This window comes from Puma concolor, chromosome B4 (assembly GCF_028749965.1).
Source record: "Puma concolor isolate L17-30 chromosome B4, mPumCon1.1.hap2, whole genome shotgun sequence".
Taxonomy (NCBI): Eukaryota; Metazoa; Chordata; class Mammalia; order Carnivora; family Felidae; genus Puma; species Puma concolor.
The window spans coordinates 21,532,029-21,557,410 of NC_141673.1; the positions used below are offsets into that span (position 1 = coordinate 21,532,029).

Genomic DNA, 25,382 nt, shown 5'->3' on the forward strand with positions numbered 1-25,382 from the left:
TCTTACTCCTCTCCTCCCCATGCTTTACATATATGTTTTTATATTTTACAGTCTTTTATTTTGTGAGTTCCTTGACTAATTTTTTACAAAAACATTCATTTTTGCTTTTTTTGTGTTTTCTACCTTCAGACTGTCACTTTTGGTTTTTCCTCTCCATTCAGTGTGTTTCCTATAATATTTCTGGCCGGGCTGGTTTAGTGGTCATGAGCTCCTTTAGTTAAGAGTATTCTCAGCAGATTTTTTCCAATTCGGCACTTTGAATGTATCATACCACTGACATCTTGCTTGGAAAGCCTCTGCTGAAAAATCTCCTGGTAGCCTTATAGGTGTTCCCTTGTAAGTTACTGTTTCCTTGTGTCTTGCTGCTTTAAAAATTTTTTCTTTATCACTATATTTTGTCAGTTTAATTAAAATATGTCTAGGGGCGCCTGGGTGGCGCAGTTGGTTAAGCGTCCGACTTCAGCCAGGTCACGATCTCGCAGTCCATGAGTTCAAGCCTCGCGTCAGGCTCTGGGCTGATGGCTCAGAGCCTGGAGCCTGTTTCCGATTCTGTGTGTCCCTCTCTCTCTGACCCTCCCCCGTTCATGCTCTGTCTCTCTCTGTCCCAAAAATAAATAAACATTGAAAAAAAAAATTAAAAAAAAAATATGTCTTGATGTGGATCTCTTTTGTTGATTTTGAGAGTTCTCTTTGCCTGCTGGATCTGGATATCTGTTTCCTTTCCTAGATTAGAGAAATTTTTAGCTTTTATTTCTTCAAATAAATTTTCTGCCCCATTCTCTCTCTCTTCTATAATATTATGTTTAATTGAGTCACTGAGTTTCCTAAGTCTGTTCTCATTTTGCATAATTCTTTTTTCTCTCTTTTGTTATGCTTGATTACTTTCCATTAATCTGTCTTCTAGGTCACTAATTTTTTTCCCCTGCTTCTTCCATCCTGCTGCTTATTCCATCAAGTGTATTTCTCATTTTGTTTATTGAGCCCTTTATCTCTGCTATGTCATTCCATATCTCTTTGTTAAGGGTCTCACGAATGTCCTCCTTTTTTCTCAAGTCCAGTGAATATCCTTGTAATCATTACTTTAAATTCTCAATCTGGCTTGTTACTTGTATCTGTTTCTCTTAGATCTCTGGTCGTGTCCTGTCCTGTTCTCTCATTTTGTCTAAGTCTCTGTGCCTGTTTCTCTGTGTTAGGAAAGTCAGCTACATCTCCTGTTATTGAGGGTAATGGCCTTATGAAGCAGAGGTCATGGAGTGCCCTGTTTTGTCGTGTCCCCTGTTCCCCAGGTTCTGGTGCTTCTGGGAGTGTCTCCAATATGTGCTGCATGTGCTTTGCTGTTGTTTCCTAGCCACTTTATCCATCAGGCCAGTCGTATGCAGGGGCTCTGTTTGCCTCTCACTGGCGGTGTTTGGTCCCTGGCCTGAATATGGCACATTTTAACTAAGTGTGTTCTGGTCTGCTTGTGAAATGAAGCCTGTCGCCATTGCAGCTGGCACCGAGGCTCTGCAAAACTCCCACATAGGGAGACACAGTGTGAGCAGGGGTTTGGGTTGGTCTTTTGGGGGAGAGGGTCTGCTCTGCTGGGGCTGAGGCAAATTCCACTGGAGTGCATGGAGTGTGGCTTGGTGTAAGTGAGTTAGGTAGCGAATGTCTGCACTAAACTAATTCCCACCAGTTACCCCGTGCTTATTCTGAGGGATGGGGAAGGGAAATGGTGCTGGCTTATTCCTTTCTTCCCAGAGGGGTTTCTCTGTGAACGCTATCTCTCTGGTACACAATACAAGATGAGCAAATACCTTCCCCGGCGTGTGCTCCAGGTGCTCTTCAGATTACTGTTTCCATGCTATATGTTTGCGGGTTGTTTGCCTGACTTCTTCACAAGAGGTGCTCCAGTACCTTCTGAGCTCTCCAAGAGCTAAGCACGCTGACCTTTAAAATTCCAGGCTTTAAGCCCTGCTGGTTGGCAAAAGCCATGAAATTGGGTCCCTTTTGCTTTCCAAGTCAACTACTGTGGGGATTCATTTTCCCCATGCACTCCTCTGTGTGTGAGTTTGTCTCTAGCCCTTCTTAGCAACTGTGGCTCCCTCCCCAACATAGCAGCCACCATCCAATCCATTTCTCTCCCAAACCCTGTCACTGCACTTCGTAGCTTCCTTGTTGTGGCCTTTTCTCTACCTTTAGTTGTGGCATTTGTTCTGCCAGTCTTCAGGTCAATTTCTGGGATATTTAGGGTGATTTGATGGTAATCTAGTTATATTCATGGGATGAGGTGAGCATAGTCATACTCCACTGGCATTTTTCTTTTCTCTTTAACTTTTTAAGGAAAAAAAGAGACCAAAATATTTGTTATTTTTCCCCAGTAGTATTTCACCAAGAAGATATAATTGCCATAGAAAATATTTATGCATTTTTATATAGAGTTTTATGTAGATTATTAGGAAGTACAATTGTTAGCAATTGGCAGTACTCTATTGATTTAAATGTTAAAATCAGAATTTGGAGGACATATTTTATGCTATTTTATTTTGTTAATTGTGACAAAAGTTAGTAATATGTTTTGAATTTTAAAAATCAGTATATTATTAGTATATTTTAATATTAAAAACTCAAGAAAGGAAATAAAGTAAAAGGATAACAATGATTTCAGCCATGTTGTAGGATTCCAGGAACTTTTTAAAAAACTTTTCTGTGTTTTCTAAATTTCATTAATAGACTTTTTACATGTGATCTTAGCCAAAAGGCAGAGCAGTGATACATTAATAGACTTTTTAATAATTAAATATTGATAGGTTTTTTCCTCCCAAATAATAAAAAACAAAATATATAAGCTTATGGCCAAATTAAGTAATTTGACCTTATGCCCATCTCTGCATTTTGGTGATGTATGGATTTTTTTTTTTTTTAATTAACAAAAATAAGAAAAACAAGTTTAAGGAATTTTCCAGGACTTTAAGGAAGTGATAAAATTTTTCTGTTCACAAATTTATCCTTCTTCTGTTTGTTATTTCTGTGTGTGTGCTTGACGAATTTAAAGGTTATACTATTTGATTTTTGTTTGAAGTCTTTGTTGTATATTCTATATTCCTGATTTGTAAGTTACTTACACATATGTAAAGTTTTTTTAACTATAGAAATAATTCATATTTTGGAAGGTGAAACTTAGTCATAGATTTTTTTTTTTTTAAGTTTATTTATTTTGAGAGAGTGTGTGTGCACATGAGCAGGGGAGAAGCAGAGAGAGGGGCAGAGAGAGAGGGATGAGTGGAGAGAGAGAATCTCAAGATGCAGATCATGACCTGAGCCGAAATCAAGAATCAGACCCTTAATTGACTGAGCTACCCAGGTGCCACCCAAAGATAGCGTTTCTGGGTGGGCACAATATTTTCTGAACCCTTTTATGTACATACTACTTTTCTCAGTTTTTGCTACAGAGAAACCTAATAATCCTAATTTTTTATTTTCCTTCCAAAAATTTTTATGTAGGTATAGATATATCTATATCTTTATGACTTGATGTCCATCTTGAGAAATTTCATTGGTTTCTTAAGTGTTTTAATAATCCTCATCATTTTAAGGATAGGTTTTATTTGTCACTTTACAACAAATCTTTGATGAAAGGACTTTTTTCTGGTAGTATTTTCTGTAGTATTTTCTTTCTAATGGAGGTATGTTTGATACTTGAGCATTCAGTGAAGGTTGACCAGCAGTACTGTTTGTAATTGAAATTTTGAGTCATGTTCTACCAATGGTTGATTTCTGATAGAAACCTCTAGATAACTTCCTTTTGACACTCTTTGCATGTATTCTAAATGTTTTGCTCAAATTTTCTAGGAAGATTAAAATCTCTTGTAGGTGAAGACTGCTCCCTTGAGAAAAAAACCCTTGGGAAATAAATAAATCTCATTAGAAGCATTGCTACAATAAAATAAATGAAAATTGTGCATTTTTCAGTTAAATACCTGTCATTCATTTTACAGGAGATAGTTGTAACCATTGGATGTATTTTAGTGATGCAACCAAAACAAAAAATGGATGGGCCAACGAATTGTTACATGAATTTGAGTGCAACGTTGAAATGCTTAAGCAGGCTGTAAAGGATCATAATGTAGGTTCACCTCCTAAATCCCCAACACATGCCTCTCCCCAGCACACACAAACAGGTATTTTACCTATAACAACATTATGGCATTCCCCTGATAGTGTGTGTGTGTGTGTGTGTGTGTGTGTGTGTGTGTGTGTGTGTGTGTGTGAGATCATGATAGGATATTTTCTGTAAATTTTCTGTAAAATTTAATTAATGTCTAAAAATTCTGCACCTTCTTCAGACCATAAGCTTATGGACCAAAAGCACTTTTTAAATTGACATGACCAATAAGAGTAATACCCCGTTAGAATGTTTGAGATTGTTAAATGGCTGATAGGTCTCTCTTTTTAACAAGAATTTCTGGTAAAAGTTATTGTATAAGAATATCTTAAATGTGGTGTATGACTCATGTTTAAAGAATAATCACACAAAAGAATAATCATTATAATAACAAATTCCTGCATCAGTTTATATATAAAGTATTTTCACATATATTATTTTGTTTGACAAATTAGAGTTCATGTGTATTTCTAGTAGCTGTCTTAACAAAAAAGTGATTGTTAAAAATCATTTGCCATAAATTGAAAGTTTTTTTCTTCTTTCCCACAGAGAAAGACTCGGCTCTGAAAGGGACTTCCAGATCACCTTCAGTATTATCTCAGCAGTCCAAAGCTAAGTTAATGTCTAGTTCTGTTGTGGTTAGACTTGCAGATTTCAATATATACCAGGTATGATTCATTTTTAATTAAATCTCATGATAAAACATCTTCTGCAAGCAACTCATATTTTGTTTTAAATGTTTATTTATTTATTTTGAGAGACAGTGGGGCAGGGGCAGAGAGAGAGGGAGAGAGAGCATCCCAAGTAGGCTTCGTGCTGTCAGCACAGAGACTGAGGTGAGGCTTAATCCCACAACTGTGAGATCATGACCTGAGCCAAACTCTTAAATGACTAAGCCACCCAGATGCCCCTGCAAGCAACTCTTATAAACTACTGCCACTCTTTTATTTAAAAACATCTTGGCCAGTTTTGTGAAATGGCTAAATTAGACAGGATAGAAGATATCCATTCATTAATTTTTGTTTATATGGTTATACAGAATTAACCAAACTGTGAGGTCAAGAGCATAGTCCTCCAGTCTGCCAAATCTGCACAAGACTTCTCACAGCAACTGTTTGGGAGTCTCCCCTAAGCCACCTTCAGATTCAAGAATTCATTGGAATAAATAATAGAATTCACTGAAATAAGTTATGCTAAGAAGCACATTTATACTAAGAATTACATATATTACAGGGAAGGATATAAATTGGATTCAGCCATAGGAAGAGAACCTGGATTGGGCTAAGAGGGTTCCAAATGTGGAACTTCCTTGTCCTCAGGGCACAAGGAACAATATACATGAAGTATACATAACAATATACATGAAGTATTACCCTCATAGATGAACTCAGTTGTTGTTAGATACCAGGTGACCCAAAGCCTCCAGTGTCTGAAGACTACTAAGACTATTAAGTATGGCCAACCTCACTCTTAGTCATCACTGTAAGCATAAACTGTCAGTTGTCCCAGGGATCTACCATGAATAGGGAATTCTAAGAATTTAGAATTACTTTCCAGAAGCAGGAACAAGGGCCAGACCTCTCTTAGGAGATCACATTCCTTATTACACAATGCTCTTAGTGGAAGAAACTAAAATATTTTTTTGCCTTATTGAACTGAGTATTGGCTATCTTGTGAACATAATTTCATGGCTAAGAATTCTGTCCATTTATATTGTTCAGGCTGTAATCATACAATATGATATAATATTACAGTCCTTGAGACCAACATAATAGACTATAACATTCTTTAAAAATAAACAATTTCAGATAACATGTTATCATTTATGAATTGTTCTGGTTTATTTTGATGAGTCTATGGCTTTGAGACTTAGTTTTATCTGAATTTTTTTTTATTTTACTCAGTGGTTTTCAACTGGGGTTGATTTTATACCCTAGGGGACATTTGCCAATGTCTGATGACATCTTTGGTTGTCACAACTGGAGTTGTGACAGTTGTCAGAATGCTGACAAGTAGTGGGTAGAGACCAGTGATGCTGCTAAACATTGTGACAATGCACTGCACATTGTTAGCAGTGCCAAAACCAAGAATCATCTGGCCCCAAATGTCAGTAATGCCAATTTTGAGAAACCTTGATTATGCATTATTTTCTTATTGTTCAATGTCTTCCTGTTTTACATTCCATATATAATGCATCTTATTTGAAGCTAGAAGATGTAAATAAATTCATATAGAAATAGCAGAGGTGAATCACCCATAATCCCAAGTAGTTGAGGGTGAAATAAAGTAAAGAAATCCCACATACACAGGGCACTTTGGTGGCTCAGTCGGTTGAGTGTCTGACTTCAGCTCAGGTCATGATCTCACAGTTTGTGAGTTCGAGCCCTGTGTTGGGCTCTGTGCTATCCGTTCAGAGCCTGGAGCCTGCTTCAGATTTTATGTCTGCTCGCCCCCCCCCCCCCCCCCCCACTCACATTCTGTCTCTTTTCTCTCTCAAAAGTAAATAAATATTAAAAAAAAAAAAAAAAGAAATCCCACATATACAAATACACCAGAACAAAACAAATAAAAATAACTGAAAGAAAATAGTATGTTTATATCAATTTTAATAACCTTTTAACTATTGAAGGAAAAAGGAAGTAAGCTATTGTCTATTAAAATAAGTTGATACTTTGAGGTGAAAAGGATTTGTTTCCATATATGCAAAGAAAAACTTCTTAATTAGATAATGCAAGGAACTGACTTAAATTTGTAAAGTCTATACAAGGTTTCAAAGGTTTTATTAGCAATTTATACAAGAGAAATAGTCTACTTCATATGAGAAATATACATGTTTGTTGAATGAATGAAAAAAGTTAACCTTGAGATACATACCTGAATATATACTAAATAAGTACAAATAAATGAAATTGATAAAACTATTGGTTGAACTTTGGGGGAAATTAGTATATACATTTTTTATGTAAATTCACCATTTTCAGGGGAGAGTGAAAAAGTGTAACAAGAACCTTAAAACTCATAGTCTTTTTAGAAGACAGTAAGTGAGGGGTGCCTGGGTGGCTCAGTTGGTTGGGTGTCCGACTTCAGGTCAGGTTATGATCTTTCCGTCCATGAGTTTGAGCCCCGCATCAGGTTCTGTGCTGACAGCTCAGAACCTGAAGTCCCCTTTCTCTCTGCCTCTCCCCCACTCATGCTCTGTGTCTCTCATAAATAAATTAACAAACAAACATTAAAAAAAAACAAGTGATCAAACTATTTGACAGAAGAATTTGTAGTTATTTTTAGGTTAATCTTTAATGTAAAATATGCATAACATGAAATTTACCATTTCAGCCATTTTTTAAAATTGAAGTATAATTGACATGTAACATTATTAGTTTCAAGCATACAATGTAATGACTTGATAACATTTTAGCTATTTTTAATTGTGCATTCATTCTCATTGTTTATTCACATAGTTGTATAACCATCACCATTATCTATTTCTGTAATTTTTTTATTATCCCAGACTAAAACTCTGTATATAGCTAACTTTTTCATGATAATAAATTATGGTAACAAATTACTGTAAAATACCTACCAGGGAAGCAGTCTATTCTTGAGGACTTGGATCTGTGTCCTGACTCTCCCATTTACTTACTTCTGTAACAGAAATACTCTGATATTTTAAGGCTTACAATAATAAGTTTGCAAGGACCTTACTAAAGAGTTGATTTTGTAACTGATAATACTTCAAAGGGGCTATAGGTTTTCTGAATAGTTGATTGGTGTTATTAAAAATAATTTAATTTGAAGTTAAATATATAATAAAGTTTGCATTGGAAATTAACTATTAATTAATTATTTGAAGTACTTTTAGGAGTTTGAAGTGATGCCCATGTGGCATAAATTGTTTGGAAAGAGCTTTATTCAGTGTTACTTCAATATACTTAATTATTTTTTCAGGTCTCTACAGCAGAACAGTGTCGTTCTTCCCCCAAAAGTATGATTTCTTGCAATAAGAAATCCCTGTATCTTCCACAAGAAATGTCAGCTGTTTATATAGAATTCACAGAATATTACTATCCAGACGGAAAGGATTTTCCAAGTAAGAGAGTTTCCTGTTTTGTTATTATTTGTCCATTACTTGGGAAGTTGTTTTTTGTTTTTTGTTTTTTGTTTTGCTAAGTTTTCAACTTTTATAAATGTGAAAAAAAGAAACAAAAGCCCATTGTTCTTTACACTTGTTCTCATTGTTTTTAGTATATAACTCTATATAGCATTTCTTACATGTTCTTACTGTTTGTTCATATTTTTTTTTCTCTCACTAGCTTGTAGCATCCTTAATGTTGGGAATCATGTAGTAGTCATGCTTCATTTTATCCCTGAGGCTTGACTCATTTCTTTACTAGTAGCTGTTTGTTAAATGAAAGAATTTATGAAAGTTAGTTTATTTGTAGAATAAGGTCATTTTTTTTCCATTAGTCATAACCTATTTATATTTCAGCTATATAAAACTCTATATTTCTTTGAAAAATTAATAATGCATTTATTCTTTTAGCTATAGAGAATTTTTTGGCTGTTTTATGCACAAATGTATATTTTGGACAACTTTTGGCACTTGTCTTTACTTTGAGCATTGAATTACATGAATTTTGATTTGTAAGCTATTTTGGGGTCCTAAAGTGAAAATGATTATGCATTTGTGTTCTTTGAATGCTAAATTTCTATGCGATTATCTGAGTTCATCTCATAGTTTTTCAAAATAAAATTGGCCATTGTTTATATGGTATCTTTTCTTCAACTGTTTAATTATTTAATCCTTGTTTGTGCCAAAGTTTTGGGATCTAATTCTCACCATCTTGATGCTTTTCAGCAGTCTTTTGTGTATTTCTTGTTTATCCTTTCTACCTTCCTGACCAAAACAGTGAGAAAATTAAAAAAGGTTAAGACATTTGCTTAGCACCTTAGTAAAATGGCACAGCTGAGATGTGGGTCTTCTAAATCAGAATTCATGTGTCTTCCCCCCAGGCTGCAGCTATATTACACTGCCTTCCCATAATATTCACAACCATTTGTCTGTAACTGGAGAATCCCATTGTTTCCAGTCCTCCTTGCTCCTTACAAACAAGTGTTTTCCTTAAGTAATGCATCACTGAGTTAGTAATTCTTCAGAGTGAAGACTAGTTTCCAAGATTTCTGATTTCTAACCTAGGTTTATTTATTTCTATCATTTTTATTAACACGTGCCATAGGAATTGTAATCTTATTCTATAATATATATTTTTTCTGATAAAAACATTAAATTCCTTACAGCAATTTAAAGCCTAGCCCCCTAGATACTTAGGAATGGAATTGCTAGGTTATGTTTAACTGTGTTTAATTTAACTTTTCACTATGAAAATTTTCAAACATATACAAAGGTACAGGGATCCATTTTCAGTACTTATATTTCATCTCTTTGTTAAGCAACCCAACTTTATAAAAATATAACTTTTAAAATAATTGTAAATGTAATATATGTTATGTTATTTAAAAAAAGAATATACCAAAAATAAAAAACTGGCCACGAGTCTACAGTTTAGAGACAACTTCTGCTAAAACATAAATGTATGAATTTGTTAGGGCTGCCATAACAAAGCACCACCGACTGGGTGATTTAAACAAAAGACATTCATTTCTTCATAATTTTGGAGGTTGGAAGTTCTAGATCAAGTGTCAGCAGGGTTGTTTCTTCAGAGAATTCTTTTTTTTGTTTTTACTTATTTTTGAGACAGAGTGAGACAGAGCATGAGCAGGGGAGGGGCAAAGAGAGGGGGAGACACAGAATCTGAAGCGGGCTCCAGGCTCTGAGCCGTCAGCACAGAGCCCGACGCGGGGCTCGAACTCACGGAGTGTGAGATCATGACCTGAGCTGAAGTCGGACGCTCAACCGACTGAACCACCCAGGCGCCCCTCTTCAGAGAATTCTTATTGGCTTGTGGATGGCTGTCTGTTCACATGGTCTTTGCTCTGTGTGTGTTTCCTAATGATGCTGATTGTACTATATATACTAGAGCCCATCCATATGAACTCATTTTTACTATAATTGCCTGTTTAAAACTGTTTTAAACTGCCTGTTTAAAACTGTCTTCAAATACAGTCATATTCTGAGGTACCCTGGGTTAGCATACCAGTTTTGAGGGGACAGTTGAGACCATACAGTAAGTATAGTATTGCTCGTCCTGTTTTTAATGTATGTGTTTCTTTTGCATATTTGATTTACATCCTGTACCCTTCTTTTTTTTTTTTTTTTTTAATTTTTTTTTCAACGTTTTTTATTCATTTTTGGGACAGAGAGAGACAGAGCATGAACGGGGGGAGGGGCAGAGAGAGAGGGAGACACAGAATCGGAAACAGGCTCCAGGCTCTGAGCCATCAGCCCAGAGCCCGACGCGGGGCTCGAACTCACGGACCGCGAGATCGTGACCTGGCTGAAGTCGGACGCTCAACCGACTGCGCCACCCAGGCGCCCCCCCGTACCCTTCTTTTAAGTTCTTTTTTTTTTTTTTTTTAAAGTTTGAGAGAGAGCAAGTGTGAGTGAGAGAGAATAAGTGGGGGAGGGGCAGAGAGAGAGGCAGAGAATCTAAAGCAGCCTCTGTGCGGTCAGCGGGAGCTGACACAGAGCTCTATCCCATAAATCAGTAGATCATGACCTGAGCCAAGATCAAGAGTTTGGACACTTAACCAACTGAGCCACCTATACGCCCCTACATCCTTTCCCTTTGATGATATGAGCATATTCCAGGTTTCTACAGGTTTATTTAAGTATCTTTAATAACCATATAATAATCTATTTCATAAGTAGACCCCTGTTGGAAACTACTTGTAGTACTTGTACTACTATGTGTAGATTTTTCTCGTGCTTAGTGTACCAGTTTCTTCCTCTGTCCCAGATCTCCACAGCCCGGATTCTTCTTTCCTTCTGTGTTATAGCTTTGGGGACTACATGTGCTCTCTAGTCCTCTCTGTAGCTGTCATCATTACTCATTTTATACTTGAAAGGCCTTCTTTTTCCTTCCTTCCAGAGTATGATGTGATCTCTTCGACACCCCACTTCCTTTCAATTTCCAAATATAAGCACTGCCACATCCCAATTGGATGTCTCTGTTAGACTTGAATTACATTTTTCTACCTTTGTGTCTGTGTTGAGTAAAAATCTACAGACATTTTATTATTTTCGTGCTTAACACCATACACAAAATATTGTTGGCATTCAGTGAATCTTTCCTGGAAGAAAATGAATGAATGAGTGCAAAAAAACATCCTATTTAGGACATAGTTATTATGCTGTCTTTTTAATGATATCCTATACCTTGGATTTATTTTCCTTAAATTATTGTTGTCTAAAAAATCTAGATATACATGCTATTTGCTTTACTAGAAGTGAGTAGGTTTGAATGTTTGGGATAGAAGATTTTTTATCAAGATGCTCTGAAAACAATAATGGCTTTTATAGTATAAACAAAAGGATTGAAGAAAGAGGTGTATACTCTAATTGTGAATATTAGTTTAATATAAACTAGCACTAAAACACTTATCCAACCCCCAGGCATTCTAATATTTGAGGAGAGCTATGAAAAAGGAGTATATTCCTTTTATATCTAGTAGATACTTGAATTTTTACTTTGCACCAAGCGGTATTCTAGGCTTAGGATTAAGTGGAGAATAAAACTGCATGGCCCCTCCTCCCAAAGGAGACCTGCCTGTTCACCACTTTCGTAAGAAATTAGTCATTAGACTCGGTTCTCTTATTTTAGAGGATTCAGATTATCATTCAGGTAGGAAAAGTCCTTACAGATACTAGGAAGAGAGATCTAAACGTTGTTTCCTATTTATAGATAGTTTTAGAATAAACAATATATTTTTCAGTTAGTGAAGCATAGAAAAATGTTTTTTGTCTGTCTAAATGTATTCATTATCATCCACATGTGTCACTTTAATTTTGTAAATAAAATTTCAAAACTTATTATCTTAATTTAAAAAGAATAAAAGTTAAAAATGTTTTTTCTCAGGGAAGATTTAGACTATCTGTTCATTAAAAATCTTTAAATTTTTTTTTCTCCACAGTTCCATCTCCCAACCTTTATAGCCAACTGAATGCACTACAGTTTACCGTGGATGAAAGAAGTATTCTATGGTTAAATCAATTTCTCTTGGATTTAAAACAGAGTCTTAATCAATTTATGGCTGTATACAAGTTGAATGACAATTCAAAATCTGATGAGCATGTTGATATTCGAATTGATGGCTTAATGCTAAAGGTACCATATACACAAGTGACTGTGATAACAAAACCATTTTTAGAGAAGAAAAGTTAACGTCGTAATTTCCAGGATTTAAGATGGGTGTTCAAATATAAATCAACTTTATTGTAATCTTAATTTTGATTTTGAAATTTTAATTTTAATTTTGATTTTCAGTTTAAAAAGCCTTAAGAGACCATTTTTCCCCCTTCTTTCTCTATCTTCCATTTAACCTGTTTCATTTTGTCACTGCTCATCCATTTGGAGGTAAGCAGAAATAACATTTAAATCTCAGTATTTTTTCCCCTACTTCCTACCGGAGCTATAAAATTTTTCTTTTAAAGTGGAAATTAATACAGTGAAACTTATAAATTAGATCTGGGTTTTATTTGTTCACAGTTATTCTGTTATTGATATCCAAAGATAATAGAAATTTGCTTTGTATTACAACCAAGTAGTTGATAATCTGAATCCCAGGGATATTTAAACTTTAAAGGAGCGAGGTTTTTTGTTTTGTTTTTTATGCACACTTTATTTATTTATTCATTTTTATGAAATTTATTGTCAAATTGGTTTCCATACAACACCCAGTGCTCATCCCAAAAAATGCCCTCTTCAATACCCATCACCCACCCTCCTCTCCCTCCCACCCCCCATCAACCCTCAGTTTGTTCTCAGTTTTTAAGACTCTCTTATGCTTTGGCTCTCTCCCACTCTAACCTCTCGTTTTGTTTTTTAAAAAAACAACAGCTACTATAGTGTAGTAAATAGAGTAAGACTTGGATGAAAAATTTCAGTTTCTGGATCTGTTGGTGATACTCTAAATTTCTATACCTTTAATTTCTTCTCTGTAAAATGGGGTTATTCATAAATGTTAAAATTTCATTGCAGAAATGTTTTAAAGATTTTCTTAAAAGTCTTACTATGTTCAATTATAAAAAGATGAATTTTATAAAATCACAATTATACTTTAAGACAGTTGTGTAATCTCTATATTTTCTCAATATGCACAGTTTTAAAACCAGTATTTTAAGGACAAAAAAAACATATTTTAAGGACTGAGAGTAACTATTTCTGAAAAATTAGTAAATAGTTTGACCTGTATGCTTAAGTTTATTTTCTTAATAGTTTTATCTGAGAAAAGTGATTCTAATGGCATCTATCCAGTCATTCCATCCAGTTATCCCCCACATCTCCTGGATTTAAAATATCTTTGTTTCAGATTCTATGTCTCCCTCTCTCTGACCCTCCCCCATTCATGCTCTGTCTCTCTCTCTCTCAAAAATAAATAAACGTTAAAAAAAAAAATTTAAAATATCTTAACAAAAAGTTCTTTTTTCCAAACTTAACACTTAATTCTCAAGGCATAGTAAGCTTTTAGTAATATTGATTTAGTTTTAATTTTGTTTAAAGTTGTTCTTTTCTTAGTGGTTAGTTAAGTCCTTTTTACTTGGTTTAATAAAAAGATTTGTGGGGAGAAAGTTCATATATTATGTTTGGATAAGAAAGTAGTGTTTTGGTGGGATATACCAAAAAGAATTCCTGAGCTAAGTTATGTTCTTGATTATTTTATCTTCAAGATGTATGGAATTGTAAGTTAGACTAGATTAATGTTTTTTCTCTTATAGTTTGTCATTCCTTCTGAAATGAAATCTGAATGTCATCAAGATCAACCACGTGCAGTTTCTATTCAGAGTTCTGAAATGATTGCCACAAATACAAGGCACTGTCCAAACTGTCGACATTCTGATCTAGAAGCTTTGTTTCAAGACTTTAAAGATTGTGATTTTTTCAGTAAAGCATATACCAGCTTTCCCAAATCTGGTGACAATTTTAATCTGTTGCATCCAATCTTCCAGAGACATGCTCATGAACAAGATACTAAAATGCATGAAGTTTATAAAGGAAATATTATTCCCAAGTTGAATAAACACACTCTCAAAACTTCTGCTGCCACAGATGTTTGGGCTGTGTACTTTTCTCAATTTTGGATAGATTATGAAGGGATGAAAAGTGGAAAAGGGCGGCCAATAAATTTTATAGACTCTTTCCCTCTTTCCATCTGGATTTGCCAACCAACAAGGTATGCCCTGTCACAAAAAGAGCTGCAGACTTGTAATCAGGTATCTCTAAATACATCACAAAGTGAATCTAGTGATCTGACTGGACGATTGAAGCGGAAGAAGCTCTTGAAAGAGTATTATAGTACAGAATCTGAGCCCTTGACAAATGGTAGTCCAAAATCTTCAGATACATTTTTAAGATTTTCCTCTTCATCATCAGATGCAGATGTTCATGTCCTGGTTCACATTCATAAACATGTCAGTATGCAGATCAATCACTACCAGTATCTGCTCTTGCTTTTCCTCCACGAGTCACTCATTTTGCTTTTGGAGAACTTAAGAAAAGATGTAGAAGCTGTGACTGGCGCTCCTCCTAGTCAGACATCCATTTGCATTGGAATTTTACTTAAAAGTGCAGAAGTGGCTCTTTTGCTACATCCAGTGGATCAAGGAAATACTCTTAAGTCTCCTGTCACTGAAAGTGTGAGCCCAATGGTTCCTGATTATTTGCCTACAGAAAATGGAGAATGTTTGTCTTCAAAAAGGAGGCAAGTTAGTAGTGGTATAAATCAAATCAGAAGTGTAACTGTTAATCACATGTCAGACAACAGATCTATGAGTGTTGACCTTAGCCATGTCCCTTCAAAGGATCCCTTGCTTTTTAAATCAGCTAGTGATACAAATCTGCAAAAAGGTATTTCTTTTCTTGATTATTTATCAGATAAAAATTTAGGGAAAATAAGTGAAGATGAAAGTAGTGGAATTGTGTGCAAAAGTGGATCAGGAGAAATTGGATCAGAAACAAGTGACAAAAAGGATTCTTTGTATACAGATTCAAATAGTGTCTTAAACTACAGAGAAGATTCAAGTTTGCTGTCCTTTGATAATGATGGTAATCAAAACATACTTTCAAATAATTTAACTACTAAAGGACATGAAACCATAGAGTCAGTCTTTAAAGCTGAAGATTTGCTTCCAGAAACAGTTTCACTCTCTGAGAACCTAGAAATCAATCAAGAAGAAGCACCCACGGTTAGAACACTTAAATCACAGTCATCTTTCAGGTAACAACATACTATTGGAATTTGGGGGTTTTTGATTTTCTGGGCGTATGTATGTATGTGGTGGGGGGCATATTTTGTTTTTGGACAGAAAACCTCCTGACAAAATATGACATTAGAGTTAACACATAGAAGAATGGGTTTTATGTGATGTTTTTCTAATAATTTTGTCAGCAGTGGAAAGCCTAAGGAACGGATTCCACCCAACCTGGCTCCACTCTGTGTTTCTTATAAGAACATGAAAAGAAGCCCCTCACAGACCTCATTGGACACCATTTCACTTGACAGTATGATATTGGAAGAACAGTTGTTAGAAAGTGATGGAAGTGATACTCATATATTTTTGGAAAAAGGTAAAGCAATACAAGTTTAATAATTCATATTAAATAATCAAATCTTAGAAGCGTTCAAGGGTTAACTGTGTAATAACTTAAAACAAACTGTGTTTTGTATGACTTGGGCTTTTCTAATCCACTGTTTCTAATAATTCACTTTTATGGTATTTTTAAAAGATACTGATCTATGATGGGCACAAAATTTTTTTAAGATTGTCTTTTTCCACAGAGTTTGAGAAATAATGAAATACAGCACACTGAAAAATTAAGGCAGGTAGGTAAGAACAGAGGGTGATCACATTGATTGTAGTGACATTAACTTCAGGTAGGAGATAATTAGAAGTGGTACTGAAAGGGGAAATGAAGTGGTTGGACCGGGGTTATTCAAAGTAGGACGGCAGAGAGGGAGGCATAGCTGGCTGACCAGGAACCCGCTATGCCAGCACCACACCAGCAATGTGAAGGCTGTGCTCAGTGTTTTTGAGTTCTTTTCATACTACATTTAAGGCTTTAGTATCTCTAACATTTTATTGTGGACGTTATTTCTTATTATTTGCTAAACTAACTACAATTTAATTTTTCTTTGCTTATTGTCTTTTAAACAAGCCTTTGCTTAAGAAAGATTTGAAGGATAGCCCTTTTTGGTTAAATTTAACATTGTCGGATCGTTTGTATAAGACTGATTTTAATTTGTTAGTTAACTTTTTTATTATTTCAGGTATTAAAAAGAACTCAACTATGAATTACCAGAGCCTAACGGAGAGTGCAAATGCCAGTGCAAATCTACAGAATTTTGGTGAAACCTCTCCAGATGCCATCAGTACAAATTCAGAGGGTGCTCAAGAAAATCAAGACCTGGTAATCATTTCACAGAGATTCTATGAAGAGAAATGCCACCACTTTTATTTCAGATAAATATGTACAGATTTTATGACATAATTATGTAAAGTGAATTGCCATAGTAGTGAGTGACTCACTTTGCTCGTTCTACTCTTGACACTTCTCCCTTCCCTCTTACTGAATTGTTTTTCTCTGAATTTCATTCTTCTAAATCTGTTTTTTTTCGTACTGTGGAGGGGAGGTTTTTACCTTTTGACCTTTATGTAGTTGCATTTAAATACACTTTGAAAACAAGTTTGATGGTTGATGGTAGTCAGTCCTTCTGAGGAACTTTCTACAAAAGAAATATGTTACTGGTTTGTTATAAGTCCTTTCCACCCAGTGAAATATTCTTACAGATGACTTAGAAAATATGTTCAGCTTTCAATGAAAATAATTTCACACAGAAATGTTATCTGTGTGACCTAAAAAAATTCATCTCTTGACTGAATAGGAAGAAAGGAAGCTGAAGTTTGTCACTGTAATGTAATAACCAGGTTTTGTTGATCACAAGTATATTATTGGTTTTATTAGGTCACTATTGTATTTTTAGAGATTTTAGTAGTTTCCTGTGTTATTTCTTAAATTTTGTTTTGAATTACTTGGTATGCTAATATTATTTATGCAATCATTATTAGATGTCAGTTGTGGTGTTTAAAATTACTGGTGTTAATGGGGAAATTGACATCCGAGGGGAAGATATGGAAATCTGTCTTCAAGTGGACCAAGTGACACCAGATCAGTTAGGCAATATCAGTCTTCGACATTACCTCTGTAATCGTCCAATAGGTAAGACTTTAATATGATTTAAATTTGTTGTGTTTTTTACATATAACTCCTCAGCAGTTCTGTCTTTGGTATAAATAAATTCAAGGAAAATTACATTTATTTATAATAATGTGAGAGATTTGTTTTCTTAGCTTACCTTATTTTCATAAAGTATTTTGATTGTTATTAGAGATGTAATGTGTTGAGGATGTATTCTCTAATTTCTTTTTGTTTCTTTTGTTAAGTGCCATCGTTTTTAGTCTTCTCATTCTTTGAGATAATTGGTTTAAGAAAACAGGTCTTTTCTGTATGAAAAGAATAATAAAGTAATCCTAGAATGTCAAACTTAGCTCTATGCTAGAATAAATGTCAATTTTTACATTCCATTATCTTGCTTGTAAGCAAACATTTCCTGAGTCTGACATGATACCTGGTGTTTGGCAAAATCGTATGTCATGTTCTTACGGTCCTTCATTCTAACATCAACACATTCATCTGAACGTAGGGGGATAGGAACAACAAAACATGCAGTGTATAAAGAGGAAACCACATAAAACTATCCCTTTTTCAAAGTTTATATGGAGTTACCACTCATGGTTTTCAGTCATTTGAAGAAATTAACTTATTAGAATAGTTCTATTAAGCATTTAAAATGACATTGTTCAGGGGCGCCTGGGTGGCTCAGTCGGTTGAGCGTCCGACTTCGGCTCAGGTCATGATCTCACGGTCTGTGAGTTCAAGCCCCGCGTCGGGCTCTGTGCTGACAGCTCAGAGCCTGGAGCCTGTTTCAGATTCTGTGTCTCCCTCTCTCTCTGGCCCTCCCCCGTTCACGCTCTGTCTCTCTCTGTCTCAAAAATAAATAAAAAAGCGTTAAAAAAATTTAAATAAAATAAAATGACATTGCTCAAATTTTTAATTCTTTTAAAAAGCCACTGAGCTGTAAATATTTTTCTTTGCTATATATATAGAATGCTGTATCTGATACATATATTGTTGAAATACATAGTCCTGCATGGTATCAAATAAGTATACTATCACCTCACATCCTGGGAATTGCAGGTAAATGTGCCATTTGTCTTTAAATCAGCATCATAGAAAAAAAATTGTCTCCAGGCATTTTTCTATGTATAGGCCTTGCAGTTTACAATGTAGCTGTTAAGAAATTTCAAGAATTTCCTGTTGGCAAGTATCAATCCCAAAAGCATGCAAACTAGTGGAAGCTAAATATACAATTGGAAAGGTTTCATAGTGGGCAAAAAACCAAAATTTCAAAACTTAGATCCTGTTCTATTCCCAAATCCAAAACAGTTTTCAAATTGTACACTCTTAAAATTATTTCCAGTTGCTCAATTGTTTTTACTTATTTTTATGGGTCAGTTAGTACCATGTCCTATTAATTTGTTTCATGTTGTTCCTTACTGAAATCATTTTGAAATGTCCTGTATGTATGGATCATATAGTCAGTGCTAATACCTTATTTTTCTCAACTGCCTCAGTTGTTTAAAGATAAAAAACAAGAAGGAAGCAGGGCGCCTGGGTGGCTTAGTTGGTTGAGCTTCCGACTTCAGCTCAGGTCATGATCTCAGGGTTTGTGAGTTCGAGCCCCATGTCGGGCTCTGTGCTGACAGCTTGGAGCCTGCAGCCTGCTTCAGATTCTGTGTCTCCCTCTCTCTCTGACCCTCCCCTGTTCATGCTCTGTCTCTCTCTGTCTCAAAAATATATAAACATTAAAAAAATTTTTTTTCTAAAAAACAAGAAGGAAGAAAGCAAAGGAAAAGAAAGGGGCAAGGGGAAATGAAATAAAAGGAAAAGGAGAAACAACTAGTTTAGCTTGAACATTTAAAACATTAATAAACCATGCGAATAAAGATTGACCTACAGTTTGTATCTGCTGTCACTCTGACATGACCAGTTAAAATTGCAAAGTTGTTTTTGATTTTGTTTTTGTTTTTCTATAATGTGTGGATTTTGGAGTCCTTTAGTAGGAAGACCTTAATATAATAATTTCATGGCATAAGAGGTAGAAGAGAGGAGTGAGTTTTGACTAGTGAAGATTTTGTTTTATCTCTGCTCCAAATAAATATTCTTTTTGTTTGAAATTATTTCTGGCTCTCAGCTCCTTAGACTGAGTAGGTAATCTCTCTCTCATTCTGTGTGTGTGTGTGTGTGTGTGTGTGTGTGTGTGTGTAGATACGTGGATAAACAGATGAAAGGCAAAACAAAGTCACATTTACAAAGTTGTTTCTAATTGTCCTTATTATTAAATAGACGTTAATAAACTCTTATTTTTCTTGATATAGGAAAGAACACTGACCATTATCAATTTGTGGCTTTTGCCTTTTATTTAAAAAGAAAATCTTCTTAATTATTTAAAGAATGCTTTAGAATTTTATTTGAACTCTTCCTGTATATTATTTATTTATTTTGAATGTCGATTTGTAGTACTAACATTAATTAAACGTTATCCTGTACCTGAAATAAAGTTACAGAAACAACTCTCCACTTTGAATTGTGTATGGAGATCTATCCTTGATGTATAAATATGGGTATGTTTATTTTCTTACATCCCCTCCCCCTCACAAATATGTATAAATTTGGCCTTTATAGGACTAAAGGATTCACATCCATGCTGAGGGAAAATAAACACTCCATCATGAATTTAATTAGTAGGTCTTCCTACAAGGACCCATGAGACTGGTGACTTTGATATTTCAATAGTCTGACTTTTCCAGAACAGTTAGTTGTTTTTTTTTTAATTCATCGATTCTGTAAATTGTGAAACTGATCACATTTTTCTCTTTGCTGCTAGAAAGTTCATTTTTGGTTCACCTGTGGCACAGAAAAAGTAAATAATGTGTTTGGAGTCATTAATCTTACTGCCCATCCTTACCTTTTTCCTTCTGTCCTTTTCCATTGCTTACTTATTTTTCATATGATTATACCATGAACGTTTTGCCTCTTACTCTTTTTGGAGCTAGGTAGCGTAATACAAACAAAATAGTTGCTGTGAGGGTAGGTTCACTTAAGTGGTCATACTGAAAACTTTTGTTTTTTAAAATCAGATTTTCTATGAGTCTTTATTGAAATGATAAAATTTGTTTTTGAATTTAGTATTTATCTCAGCCAACTCAAAGTCTTTTTTGGAACAAGGCCAAGGCATAAATACATGTATACTATGTTTATATATATGTATAAATCAGTATAAACATAAATGTAATATATATCTCCCTTGCTTTAATTTCAGTTTTAAAATTGTTTTCTAATAGAGACATTTTATTGAGGTCTTGTCTACTTACTTTTCTAATTATATAAGGACCCAATTTTAATGAGGAAGGTACAGAACTTCACGTTTTTGTTATTTCTTAAGAAATGGCTTAAGTGTCGCTTTAAGTGTCATGACTGTTTATCACATTTGTCTGTTACATTATAAATGAATAGATAGGTACACACTCAGACATTTTAAGTATCTTAGGTGTGCATCATATCAGATTTATATCATGGTATATGTTTTCATGGCACCAAAACATTAGAAAATATAGATAGGTCAACAGAAGTGCCATGGAAGGTCTATAAAAATTGAAGGGCTGTGTATGGTATATTGTATATGTACTGTAAATATCATGTAAATGAAAGATAAATATTAAAACTTTAAGATATTATTGCTTTAACATTATACAAAGTGACAATAATGTCTGATGACAAATAATTGAGAGTTTTTGAATAGTGCTACAAGTTATGATTTTCATGTGTTCTTTTTCCATAGGTTCGGATCATAAATCTGTAATTCATTCCAAATCCTCTCCTGAGATTACTCTGAGATTTGAGAGTGGGCCTGGTGCTGTAATACACTCTTTGCTTGCAGAAAAAAATGGATTTTTGCAATGCCATATAGAAAACTTTAGCACAGAGTTTTTTACATCTTCGCTTACTAATATTCAACATTTTTTGGAAGATGAAACTGTTGCAACCGTGATGCCAATGAAGATACAAGTTTCTAACACAAAAATAAATTTAAAAGTATGTTAATAAGTATTTATATATTTTCGTGTTGTGAATGTTCACTTTGCCGACTGGGACTTTAATTCATGCTTAAGAATGTGTCTTCTCTATAATATGTGCTTATTAGCATTTATTGATATGAGTTTTTGGTCTTTGTGGGGGAATAATGAAAAGAATCATAGAAATTAGAAATCATTTACTTTAATAACAACATGCTGATACCGCTTCTCTTTTTTACAGGACGACAGTCCTCGTAGTAGTACAATATCCCTTGAGCCAGCTCCTGTAACTGTTCATATTGACCATCTTGTGGTAGAGAGAAATGATGATGGTTCTTTTCATATCAGAGGTATATATGAAAAACATTGTTATTGAACACCTACTGAGATTTAAAGTTATTGATATGCTGATTTGTTTACTTGTACTTCCTGTTTATAGATATGAAATATGTGGTAGTAGATGATTGGGGGACAATTTCACTACCTTAGAATAGAATATCATCTATGTATGGACCTTTTACCTCAAAAATAACTCATCTACAGTGGCTTTAATACCTGTTCTACAAATGTATTTTGAATGAAAGTGACACAGGTTTTTATGGTCTTACATGGCTCTTAAGCTTACTTGGGCTTCTTGATCTCTTTCTTAGGTTTATCTCCCACTATTCTTTTATATATAACTCAACCAACTTGGTGTACTTCCTGTAACAGAATTTTTTGTGCACTTTTCCATCTCCATGTTCTTATTTGCCTTCTTATTTCTCATTAGAATTGTATGTTTCCTTTCAAGTTTGTCTCAAGCTCCTCCTTTTCAATCAATTGTTCTTTATAACCTGGTGTAACTTCTTATAATTCTTGGGTACTTACTTATTCTCTATACATTAATTACTTATAATATATTGCTATGTATTTAGTTTTACTTTTATCTCAATGTAAGAATTAGTGTCTCCATTGTAACAAGATTGTTAAGGTCTCTAGTGTAAGGGCTATATCTTACAAGGTGATGTAGAGTAGAGGAAAGAGCTTGGCTTGGTTGACTTAGGTATTCCGGTCTCACTTTATTAGTAGTTTCTTGAGAGTGAAATATGAGGAGCTGTTATATGCATCTATTTCATCTATCAGACCTCATGAAATGACATATGTTAAAAGAAGAATAAAGTCATACAGTAAGAAAAGTAAGTGCCATCAGAGGATCAGAAATCCTTGGGACACGTGGGTGGCTCAGTTGGGTAAGCATCTGACTTTGGCTCAGGTCATGATCTTATGGTTCGTGAGTTCAAGCCCCATGTCAGGCTCTGTGCTGACAGCTCAGGTCCTGGAACCTGCTTTAGATTCTGTGTCTCCCTCTCTATCTGCTCCTCCCTCACTCACACTCTGCCTCTGTCTCTCAAAAATAAATAACTGTTAAAAATTAAAAAAAAAAAAAATCCTTGTAAGTGCACAAAATCAGAGTACTTTGCCAAATAGGCAAAACCAGAAGAATCTGGAGCCATAATCCCATCTAAAAGAGGACTGTTGCTAAGGTAGGATCAGTTCATGGGCAACTCTTAACTAACAATCTACCCCTTCTGGAATTTGGGAACCAGAGCAAAGACATCAGGTCAATAAAGGAAAAAAAAGTCAGTTTCTTTTCTGAAATAGCTCACATGGAGCAAATAGCTTAGGTGTAAGAAGATAAGTTTGCTTTACGTCTCTTTCCCCCTAAATACTTTAGATCCCAAAACAGGCAGGTCTGTCTTGTAGATAAAGCAGAATAGAATGCATCCTTTTTGTGGGCAACGCTTAGACCAAAGAAAGGAGAGACTGAATCTCACACAGAGTTCCTTTTTCTAAACTCATCACTCAAATGGTGTCAAGAGAGTATAGGAGATTTTTCTCCTCAAAAAGCATCCCAACAGAATGTTGAAATTAGAATAGATCCCCTGAGGCAATAGGTGAACAATCTAGACACTTCTTTTTGAGACCATTTCCTGCGCTTCTACCAAATAGCACACTTCAGTGGGGTTTGCATATAGACTAAAACATGGAGGGTAAATTCTACAGCTGCCAGGCCCCAGGAAGGGAATGATTTTATATCCAGTTGATGAACTTGGTATCTCTCCCTTCCCTCCACCCCATCACTGGATGTCAGCTATGGCACATAGAAACAACATCCATAGTCAAGAAAATGGGATAAGCAAACACCCAAGAATTCTCAAACATTTGATTGATTGTAAATAGGCAGTAGTCATGATTGTAAGCAAGAAATATTCTCTAGCTAATTGAGTAGAGAAGGAGTTTAACAAAGATTATTGGAATGGAATAGAATTAAGACACCAGAAATACACTCTTAAATTTATGATGAACTGAGTTTTGACAATGGTGCCAAGACCATTCAATGTGGGAAAGACTAGCCTTTTCTACAAATGGTGCTGAAACATACCACAAGAAGGAGCCTAGACCTCTTCCCTGTATCATCCACAAAAATGTACTCTTCATGGGTCAGAGTTTAAAGTAAGAGGTAAAACTATGTTGAAACTCTTTTTTTTTTTTTTTAATTTTTTTTTCAACGTTTTTATTTATTTTTGGGACAGAGAGAGACAGAGCATGAACAGGGGAGGGGCAGAGAGAGAGGGAGACACAGAATCGGAAACAGCCTCCAGGCTCCGAGCCATCAGCCCAGAGCCTGACGCGGGGATTGAACTCACGGTCCGCGAGATCGTGACCTGGCTGAAGCCGGATGCTTAACCGACTGCGCCACCCAGGCGCCCTGTTGAAACTCTTTAAAAGAAAATATAGGAATGAATCTTAATGACCCTGGGTTAAGAAGCCTTCTCAGATACCACACCAAAAGTGTAAATGACAAAAGAAAAATGTAGATGAATTGGCCTTCATGAAAATTTAAAACTTTTATGCCTCAAATGATACTGTCAGCAAAGTAAAAAGACAGCCCACAGGATGGAAGAAATATTCATAAGTCATTTATTTGGTAAGGGGCTGGTATCCAGGCTATATAAAGAACTCAAAACTAAAAAAGATACATAACCCAATTTAAAAATAGGCAAAGATTTGAACAGATACTTCTCTGATGAAGATATAAAAATGGCCAATGAGCACATGAAAATATGCTTGAAGTCATTAGCCATTATGGAAATGTAAATCAAAACCACAATGAGATAACACTTCAGACTTACTAAGGTGACTAATCAAAAAGACAGATGATAACAAGTGGTGGGAGGATGTGCAGAAATTGGAACCCTCCTACATAGCTGGGCTTGTAAAATGGTGTGGGTGCTTGAGAAACAATTTGGCAGTAACTCTGAAAGTTAAACAGAATTACTTATGACCCAGAAGTTCCACTCAAGAGAAGTAAAAACAGAGGTCCACTCAAAAACTTGTACACAAATGTTGATGTTGACAAGAACAATATTCATAATAGCCCAGAAGTGGAAACAACCCAAATGTCATCATGGTATGAGTGGACAAGGAAACTGTGATATATTCATACAATGGATTATTATTCAGCAATAAAAAGAATGAAGCACTAATACATGTCACAGCAGGGAAGCTTTGAAAATGTTATGCTAAATGAAAGAGGCCAGTTATGAAAGACCACATACTGTATGATTTCATTTACATGAAATTTCCAGGAAAGGCAGATCTGTAAAGACAAAGTAAATTAGTGGGTACCTAGGGCTGGAGGCAGGATTGGAAGGAAATGGGGAGAGACTGCTAATAGGTACAGTGGAATTTCAGGGTGATGAAAATGTTCTAAAAGTGATTGTGGTGATGGTTGTACCATTGGAGAGCGTACTAAAAACCTATGGACCACGCACTTCATTAATTTTTTTTTAAATTTTGTAATGTTTACCTTTGAGAGAGAGAGAGAGA

At 35.0% G+C, this 25,382-nt stretch overlaps 1 protein-coding gene across 1 annotated transcript in view; it reads left to right on the forward strand.

The window, feature by feature from the left end:
• Positions 1-25,382, forward strand: part of BLTP3B (bridge-like lipid transfer protein family member 3B) — a 113,766-nt gene that overhangs the window by 68,978 nt on the left and 19,406 nt on the right. The window contains exons 10-19 of the mRNA XM_025926661.2: positions 3,978-4,160; positions 4,694-4,812; positions 8,090-8,231; positions 12,233-12,426; positions 14,037-15,535; positions 15,710-15,885; positions 16,586-16,725; positions 17,385-17,535; positions 21,278-21,531; positions 21,754-21,862. Coding sequence (XP_025782446.1) covers positions 3,978-4,160; positions 4,694-4,812; positions 8,090-8,231; positions 12,233-12,426; positions 14,037-15,535; positions 15,710-15,885; positions 16,586-16,725; positions 17,385-17,535; positions 21,278-21,531; positions 21,754-21,862 — 2,967 coding nt within the window. The remainder of the gene's footprint in view (positions 1-3,977; positions 4,161-4,693; positions 4,813-8,089; positions 8,232-12,232; positions 12,427-14,036; positions 15,536-15,709; positions 15,886-16,585; positions 16,726-17,384; positions 17,536-21,277; positions 21,532-21,753; positions 21,863-25,382) is intronic.